Source organism: Chaetura pelagica, unplaced genomic scaffold (genome assembly GCF_000747805.2).
Source record: "Chaetura pelagica isolate M959 unplaced genomic scaffold, ChaPel_1.0 scaffold171, whole genome shotgun sequence".
In the NCBI taxonomy this organism is placed as follows: domain Eukaryota; kingdom Metazoa; phylum Chordata; class Aves; order Apodiformes; family Apodidae; genus Chaetura; species Chaetura pelagica.
In genome coordinates this window covers 536,694-546,563 of record NW_009952066.1, presented here as the reverse complement: position 1 = coordinate 546,563, position 9,870 = coordinate 536,694, and the positions used below count along the sequence as shown (strand labels likewise).

General features: G+C 42.1%; 2 protein-coding genes across 2 annotated transcripts in view; both read right to left on the bottom strand.

Moving 5' to 3' along the window:
* LOC104394939 (reticulon-4-like) overlaps positions 1-3,712 on the bottom strand; it is a 20,588-nt gene extending 16,876 nt beyond the window's left edge. Inside the window, exon 1 of the mRNA XM_010004596.1 lies at positions 3,558-3,712. Coding sequence (XP_010002898.1) covers positions 3,558-3,591 — 34 coding nt within the window. The 5' untranslated portion in view covers positions 3,592-3,712. The remainder of the gene's footprint in view (positions 1-3,557) is intronic.
* Positions 3,713-9,778: 6,066 nt separating this feature from the next.
* RTN4 (reticulon 4) overlaps positions 9,779-9,870 on the bottom strand; it is a 56,954-nt gene continuing 56,862 nt past the window's right edge. The window contains exon 4 of the mRNA XM_010004928.1: positions 9,779-9,801. Within this exon, the coding sequence (XP_010003230.1) occupies positions 9,779-9,801 (23 nt within the window). The remainder of the gene's footprint in view (positions 9,802-9,870) is intronic.

Below are 9,870 nucleotides of genomic sequence, written 5' to 3'. Positions count from 1 at the left end.
CAGACACACAGACACACCAGCCCCCGCTGCAGACAGACACACAGACACACCAGCCCCCGCCGCAGACAGACACACAGACACACCAGCCCCCGCTGCAGACAGACACACAGACACACCAGCCACCGCTGCAGACAGACACACAGACACACCAGCCCCCGCTGCAGACAGACACACAGACACACCAGCCCCCGCTGCAGACAGACACACAGACACACCAGCCCCCAGAAGAAGCCACCCCATCCAGTGGTCAAAGTCTGCCAAGCACAGGCACCAACATGAGACTGGGCCTGACACCTTCAAGACTTTCCTACACCAGAACGACGACTTAAAATCACAATTGACAACCAAAAAAATCCTCCTTTTGCCCTGCTCAGATGTGTGGGACGGCAGTTTGGTCCTCGGCTGCCTTCTTGCAGGTGAGGAACAGCAGAACCATCACAGGCTGGCCCAGCTGGGCGGGCACTGCAGGGCTGCACATGGTGCCAAGGATGCGGAGCTGGGCTCACCCAACTGAGCCCTTCCTGTCCCAGGAACAGACATCAGAGGGACGGCACATCCAGGGGGACTGGCAGGCCTGTCTAGCTGGATCCCAAGGGTCAGAAAACAAGTCTGCAGCATACACCCTTCTGACTTGGCACACCTGCCCCAGCACCCCAAGCAAGGTAACGCAATACAGACTTCACAGAACACATGCTAGAAAGAAAACAGAAGTCAGACACTAACAGATCACCCCCCCAAAAATGTAAGTACTGGGTAACAAGTATTAATACACCAAAGCAGTGTTTTTCTTTCAGTGCTACTTCACCATACAGCCTTGCATGTGTGCACAGTAGAGGAACTGGGAAAACCATTCCAAAGCCCTGATTGCTCACAATAAAAATTTAAAACGCTCAAGGGCTACACAAGCCTATGCAACCTCTTCCACTATTTAACTCAGCTGAACCAGAACCCAGATGAGAGGTTATCAGCATGTTAACAAAAAGAGAAGATAATCCTGGGATAGCCTGGGAGTATAGCTGTGGTGTTCACCCTACCATTAGCGTTATTTGGCCATTAAAATCTGACAATTCAATGAAGTAATTAGAAAAATAAATAATTTTAGACACTTTAATACCCATTACTCCCTGGGGGCCTGTATTTAAAATTGCTAAAAATAAAAGTCATGCCATCCCCCAGGGTTAAGCCTATTTCAACCTACTTATGTACATGATCAATACCTGTGGTGATGAATAACACAAGCTGTACCACTTTCACTATGGTTCCTCAACTACTATGGCTGTAGCACAAGAAACATGCAGACCAAAACAAAGTTAGGATTATATTAATCAGAAATTAGTGCTTTGGTTGGAAAGTCTAACTATAAACTACACTTCTGGCTCTTCTGACCTCGCCTCCCCCCCTCACCCCCCCCTTTTTTTTTTTCTTTCCCAACCAGGAATTTCAGGCCTGACATATGGAGTGCTGAACACTTAAACTAGTTACAGATCAAGAGCATATTACTAAACACTGCAGAATCTCTCTTCCTAATATTTTTCAGCCCTTTAATGAAAGGTTTTAGGTTTGATAATTTAATTTTTTTTCAAGTTATATTTTTTAGTGTGGAAAGAAGCATGTTGCAATATTTGCTTCTATATTTATTTTGGGGCAAGATGAATAGAGTAAACAGCCCCTGAACTTTACCCATCATTTTCCATGCCACTGGAGCCCAACCTAACAGATGAAGAACATTAAGAAACAAGGAGCCTGCAACTTGTTACAAACAAATGCTATCAGAAAACACTACACCAGGCTTCAAGAACAGTTGCGTACAGAGAGGAACCAGCCTCTTCTGCTTCCTCAGAAAACCACCTTCTTCTTCTGCTTCCATTTTCTTTTAAACTCTACCAGTCAAAAGACAATTAAAACCTCAAGACAGTCAGGACTTCTTCCTTGGAGGGAGAAACAGGCGCTAAACCAGCTTCCTCCACCTGAGGGGATGCCACACTATAAAAACAAAGAGTAGGGAAGAGGAATTTAAAACACTGCTCGAAGCAGTTATACCAGCACAAGATGTGCACGTAGGATGGGTTCAGGTTTGCTTTGTTCCTTTCAGGCCAGCTCCATCACACACAGAAGCCAAGGACACAAACCCCACATTATTGTCCTCCCTGCAGCTGTAGCAGCACAGCTTGCACTGGGTAGTGTGTTCTCCCCAAAGCACCCCCTGTGCCATACAGGAACATTCATGATTGGCAACTCATTACTTTTAATTCAAGAAAGGTTCCATTATTCTCAAGGCCTGAAATTGTAGGCCCTGCAAGGTCTACTCATAGTTGTGGTGAGGGGCAGACCACCACCAACCCTTCTCATCAGGTTGGAAGTGAAAACCTTAAAACCAGGCCTGAATACCCAGAGGTAACGCATCTTTCAATTTTTACTTTTTTTCTGACCTCATCCTTTTTATTTTTATTTTTTTTTTCTTTTCCCCAACCTCGAGAATTCCAGGCCTCACGTATGGAGTGCTGAGCATTTAAACATACCCAGAACAAATTACTAAATAACATAGAATATTTTTTCCCTGATATTTTTCATCTCTTTAATGAAAAATTAAACTTAAAACTTGTTTTGCTATGGCAAAGGTTTTTTTCTCCCCTGCAGGGCTATTTTGCTACGTATTTCAGTCCTGACAGAGCATTCTATGGATTCCAGACAGCTGGCAATTTTGTCTCAGGGGGAAAAAAAACCCACAGGTTTTGAAAAATAATTATTAAAAAAGAGGAAAACTGTACAAGTACCAAGCATGACAGGGCCCTTTAGGAAGATATTCAGGTATCCAGAGACGATTACATTTTTTTTAAGCGTGTATGGTTGATGAAGTTTGAAGATTACATATTCAAATAAGGCTTAAACTCTTACACACTGAGCACTAATATAATGATCCAGATTTACACTGGCAATCTCCCATTGGTGGTTACAGGAACAAAGGTCAGAACCACAGCAATTTAAGGTTAGCTACTTATTTACCTAAACCAGTTTGATATCCTGGCTGTAAATGCTGAAAAATTGGGAGAGAGGTTTACCTAGAATCCAACAGAATTATGAAAAGCACAAAGCCAACACGTTTAAGGAGAGATCCGAACACACTACGCCGAAAAGAAACCCCCCCCACCCTGTGTGCAGTTTCCCCTCAGAGAAGTGTTGATCCACACGAACTGCAAACCCCACGCTATATCGAGTTAATGGTCAGCACTATTAAATTATTCATAACCTAGGCATTTCCAAGGAACATCAGCCGAGCTCAGCCCGTGCCGGCATTTCTTTAACACGCTCTGCAGGACTGGGGAAGATCTGCAGCGTCACAGCAGCTCCTTCACCTCCATCAGTCACTTATCCCTCTGCACTGCTCCCATGCACCCGCTTCAAACCTACACCTTCTACGGTTCTGCACATAGCACACGAACAGGCGGGCACATTCCTTAACCCGACACATGCTCCGGACACCAGCTGCTAAAAACAACCCGCAGCATCTCAAAAAAAAACCCCAACAACCCAACAGAACAGGTGAAGGAATAAAATACCCTTATCCTTCCAACCGCTCGGCTGACTGTCCATCTCTCTTCCCAGGCTGTCCCCTCCAGCTGCGGTGATCAGTCACACATAGCAGGCCGGCTGCGGGAGAAGAGCTGCCCCGCGCAGGGTGGGGACCATGGGCTCCCGCAGCCTCCGCAGCCTCCAACCTTGTGTTCACCTTGCAACTATCACATATGGAAGCCTGAAACATTATTAGTAGCTATAATTTGTGACAGGCTTATCTCTGAAGAACATTACATGAAGTCCAAAAATGTGACTCCCTATTGTCTACAGGACAAAGAGTTATACCTTTCACTGAGGCAAGAGATGGAAGTGGCTATTAAATAGCCATGTTTCAAGGTTTTATAAAACTAATGTAAAAGATTCAAAGCAGGTAAATTTTTTTAATGTTTATAGAATTTGTTCAGGTCTTTAAAATGGAAGGGACAATTTAATCGATGGCATGTTAATACAAATCAGCAATTTTCAACCCTTCTTCCTGAAAAATGAGATATTCTTTAATAATTGACTGAATTCTCCAGCAGCCGCCACCTCTGATACATTGAAGGTTATTGTCAAAAGATGACCAGAATACAGAGGCACTAAATATTTCATCTTAATGATAATCTATGCTGCAAAAGGTTTGAACTTTATATTGAGCTTTGAATTGACTTTTGATAAAAGACCTACTGGATTCTTTTTTTTTTTTTTTCCTGTTTTCAACAAACGTCTGACTGTCTCGGAGACCCACAGAGGCAGCTTTGTGAAGCATCTCTCTCCCTTCAAACAGCCTGAAGGAAAACACGAGGGGACCCTTTCTGTGCCGGCAGCACAAGGCTCCTGAGGAACACAAGGCGGCTTTTTTAGTCCCTCTGGACTGCTCAGCCATGTTTAATCATCTTAGCAGCGCTCTGCGAAGAACAGTTCTCTCGCCCCCTACCTAATTCCTACGACCAAACACCTTTCCTTTTTATTTTTTAAATTCTACATCAGCACCCTGTCTTGCCAGCTGCAAGACCTGACAATTAAATGCTCCCTCCCTTCAAATAAAAACAAGCACGGGAACGCTGACACTACTAACATATAGGAAGTAACATACAGGCAATATTGTGCAACGTGAGAAGAGCATAAATTAGAAACTACAGATCTGGAAGGGAAAAGAAAAAAAAGCTTTGAGAACTATTTTCTCATTCTGTGCTCCATCCCTGCTGAAAAAAACATCACGACTACCCTTCTAGTCTGGAGTCTCTTCTCAAGTAACCGGGGCTGACAATAAAATGCTAGAAACTCCCCCAACATTGCTTCAAAACCTTCTAAAAATTAGATGCACCATTTTTCAAAGGACTAGGAAAGGACATTTGCACACTTCCACAAAAATATTGCAGGCTGCTGGGATGGCGATTCTTATCCAGTCCTTAAATAGTCAGCTGTATTCTTCATTAAAACAGACAAATTCACATGGAGAAAAATTACCATACAGTTACCTGAAAGCCCTGTTCATTGCTTCAACTGCTACATAAATTTAAGGCCTCCTTTGACAGCAAAGCCATTATAGATTTTTAGCTTACACAAAAACGTGCATTTCATTCACACAATTTCAACGGGAAAATCAGAACATATCACAGGAGGGAAAAGTGGAAATGGAAAGCATATATTCAAGCATTACAGCACAAGAACATCCGAAAAGTTGTATTCCATTAAAAAAATAAAGTACAAAACATCTGAAAAACTGCTTCAGTCCTTCAGCTGAAATTCTTAAGAGTAACTGGAAACCACCAAAATCTGTGATTGTCCCCCCACATTTGTTTGGATGACTGCATTGTCACTCAATTAGTTAAAAAAACAATGCTCTCAGAAATTTCTTTCTACTAATTGTCAAATACCTTAAAAATACAGTTTAAAGCCTCTTCATTTAGTGCATTTATGCAACACATTCCTAAACAGACGCTTTGCAGTCGCCACACCTGCAGCCACAGCACACCAGCAGCAGCCAGAACATGGACACACAGGCCTGCCCTCCCATCTCAAGTGAGCCACCAACCCTCTCTCCGCAGGAGCTCCTCCCTGCCCTCAAGGATTCTCCTCCTTGCATACTCAATGCTCACTCTTGCCACCCTGTGCAAATGACACCTAAAATGAAATCTCTATCCCTCTGCACTTACATCTCTTATTTCAGGCAAGAGACATCTGTGTAACCCTATTCTAGACATAAACTAAGTACCAGCACTGTCAAACTTGTGTAAGCTTTACAGTTTCATCAGGAACACGGCAGACCTGTTTCCACACCACCATTTAAACAAAAACTATCCAACTGGCTAGTCACAAGATGGCATTACCAAGTCACCCAGACAACTAAAACACATGCAATCAATTCTAAACATGTTCTTCTGCTGAATGCACCTACCTTCCAAGGGACTGCACTCCTACTCACCAGACAGACATTAAATCACCCTGAGCACAAGGACTGACAACACCACGTTTGCTCTGAAGAGCATTCCTGACTTTCCAGAAGAGAGGATTCCGGATGACTAACCAATTCTGATCTCATATTACACCTCATTCAATGCTGGCCATGTATCTGTGCTTCTGGGGACGTTGGTAACTTACTACAAATGCTCATTTTCTCTTTAATTCTGCCACTCTGCAAGTAATGGCCCAAAGGCCCCATGCTGTTAGTGGCCTTGGCTATACCAGCCTTTGCTTCTCATGAAACACAACAGATCTATGTCTTTCCTTCACAAAAAATTTCACTCAAGGTTTTGGATTTTTTTCCCTTGTTTCTCCCCCTACTCCCCAAATTCTCCACCTGAAACAGAAGCCTCTCTTTATTATTATTTACCTGCTAGCATAAAAGATGACCTGAGCAGTCAGAAAATGTAAGAATACAATCAGATGAAATTAAAACTAAATTTTATGTCAAATTATATTTTACAAATAAACTGCTCCTGAAATAAACTCCAGAGGCATTCCAAAGTTATTTTTCCCCCAGTGAAAAGTAACAAACCAAATCAAACCCTTCCCGTCTGCCAAACAGCTCTATTTAACTAACTACCAATATGGAAATGAACAAAATTACTACACTGCTCGTGTACAGCAGCATTTCTAACTTCTTTTAAGCTTCACTTAACTGTAATGACCTGATTTGCTGTCACGGGTTCACAAGAAGTGCTTTATTTCTGCCCCCATGATTTGGGAATAAAAAGAGAAGCTTCATCATTACCATCACTCAGCCACCCTTTCAAAGCACATTCCCCCTTTTTAATTTGCCCCTTCAAGAAAATCTGGGAAATTTAAAGTATTACTAATTTGTTACATTTGTAGAATTCAGTTCCTGAGTGCCCTATGGGATGTTTGAAAATAGATCTGTAAATCTACAGGATTTAATCTGAAATTCATGTCTACAGAGTCCGATATTCAAAACCACCATGAAACAAGGGTGTTCTGTGCAAGTGCCTGCCTTCATAGTAAAGATCTCAATGCCATTTTCCAACGTTACTGTAATGTTCAGTGTAAACATATAGATTTAAGCTGTCAATGTGGTTACATTTTGGTACACAACTTTTTGTCACAGTCAGAGGTTCAGATATGTTGTACAACACACTTGGATTGTGTAGTTCAAGAATATAAAATCTTCCACACTCCACAGATCAGAAAAAGTGTTACAGAAAGCTTGGTTTTCCAGCCTAACTGTGAAAATAATCTCCATCCAAAAATAAGTAAGGGGCTATCAGTGAAGGAAGTCTGTAAAACAGAAGGGGTAAGCCACATAATAAGTATATTTAAAGTTTTCAACTCTATTAAACTCATTTAAAGAGCTCAAGAGTTTCTCAGAACCTGGACTGCAATCCTCTGACAGGCAGTGTGCTGGGGTTACAGCTCATTCAGACACTAGATGGCATCAAAGCCCTCTTTTGGGAACACCCTTCAAGTTATGACTCCCCAGATCCCCTGCTGCACTGTCCTGGTGTGCACACAGCGCCCAGCACAAGCCCTGGCAGGAGCTGGAGCTGCGGCACTGGTGGCACTGGTCAGCAGCATCTGAACCATGAGGAAACATCTGAATATGCAGTATTTTTATGGAGATCAGGAGAATTAATTTTGAGTCTGGTGAGCATGAGAGTGAAGCAGCAAGATTTCCTGCTAGGAAGCTAAATACAGTATGTCCTGGTACATAGAAGGGAGGAAAAAAACTACCACTGTATCCAAGACAGTAGGAAGCGTTGGTGTTGCAGGAGGGTATTTGCTATTTGAAATTGTTATCAATAGAAACTTCTTATATGCAGAGGGGGGTTCTTTTTATTTAACTACAGTTCTGAGTTTAGTTAGTTTGTTGTTTTTTATTATTTTGTTTTTTTACTTCATGCAGCTATGGAGTACAAGGTCACTGTACTCTGATACCATTACAAAATAGAACCAGTTACTCAAAGGGTCTGCTGGGAGCATTACACAAACCATGTTCTACCCCCAAGGCTGTTCACAGCTTTATTGGAGTGGTGGAGCTTTAAAAAAAAAAAAAAAAAAAAAAAAAAAAATCCAGAACTGTGTTAAGAGTTTGTTAGCTGCCTTGCAGTCTGCAGTCTTCTGGGACTGTTGGAAGTGACACTTTTAGGTACACATAGATATGCTGGCATTTAGGTTAGCTTTCAAAAAATAGCACTGTTAAGTAAGCGTTCAAGAACCCTAAGTGCACCAGTAAGGCAGTTCAGATTAGCGTTCCAACAAGCATCAGTCATAGAATCACATCAACTGATTTCCAGAAGTCTTTAAGTCACAGTAAAATCTATTTCAGTTCCACTGATGGGAAGACAGAAAAACACTCACACAATAAAGGTAGACTCAGAAGGCCAAACACATGCACAGATCCACCTTTTGGCCTTGTGATGAATTACCTCTCCTTTCTGAGAGTATGACAGACAAGTCTGTTAGTTCTTTGAAGCTACTTTAAAATTGTGTTCAAGCAGTGTGGTATTAAAAGCAGACATCTGATTTTGTTCATGGCTTGTCATCAGACTCTTCAGGCAGGTCTCAGAAATCCAGGTTCTGCATTCCACATACAGCAGAAGTGAGCGAAAAAGTAAACAGCAGGATTGTGAGGAAAAAAAAAAAATCCTAGAAAAAGTGGACCATGTTTTTGAGTTTTCACCAACAGAAAGACTGCAGACGATTCCCCAGTTCCCCACACACCCAGCCCAGCCTGTGCTCAGCCCATCTCCGACCCCTCCACAAACATCAGTGCTGGACAGACATGTGCCCTGTCCCAGCACTGTGCCACTACATGGGAGAATGAAGACACCATTCAACTCTCTCTTCTCCTGCTATGGCAAATGGTTTCACCCACAGCTTCTCCAGCAGTTTCACTTGAACAGAAGAGGAGCAGCTGTGTCCTTGTCAGACCCAAAGTAAGACTCTTTCTTCCCAAGGCAGTGATTTGCCACCCCCAGGCTGCTACATCATGCAATAATAAGAGACCTCTACAAAGGCTTCCTGGTTAAAAAGAACTAAGAAGTAAGCTAGCATACCATGTATAATGTTTCTTTTTTTTCCAGATCACTAAACAATTAACCTGTTGACATAAAGTAGAGGACACACAGCAGCTGTTCTCTAGACAGTACTGTATGCTGGAAGCCTGAGCACAAGGAGCCAAGTCTTCACAGAACAGTGTTTTGACCACGCAGGTATCACTGAAATTTCATCACAAGGGAAATGGCAAACACTCCTTTCTGCTTAGCTATATGAGTAGAAGAGGTGGAACAGGACAAATGCCAACTATCATGCAAAGCTGAACATAAAAACTGCATCCTCTACCTTATTTTTACCAACTCTATTTCGATTGTACCAACACTCTGACAGTTTCCTCAATATACACCTGTTATTCCCTTCCTAAATACATTTGATACAGGAGACAATATTAGGAAAGTAGCATTTTAAGAACTGTAGACTGTAGCTACTGGGTAAGGGTAGTACTGATGAGTCAAACCAACATTCAGTTTTCCATTTAGAACAGAGTCATTATACTCTCTGAAGTAGCTGGTTTTACTGGGAATGTGCCTCATGCAGGACTTAAATAGCAGAAGAGTGCCATGATAGCAACAGGCAAAACATTCCTCTAGTCTAAAAGAGGTAGAACTCTAGGAGGCATTCAGTTTAGAGAAAAGAAAACATTACAATAGTCCTATCCATCCTTTAACTTTCTGCTACTTTAACTACACCTAATCTGAAGAAAAATTTACTACACTGAAGTGTAAGTCCCACCTACAAAGAAAAATAGAAATTAACATCACAGTCCAATTTTAATATCAGCTTCTTGATGACCACGTTCCT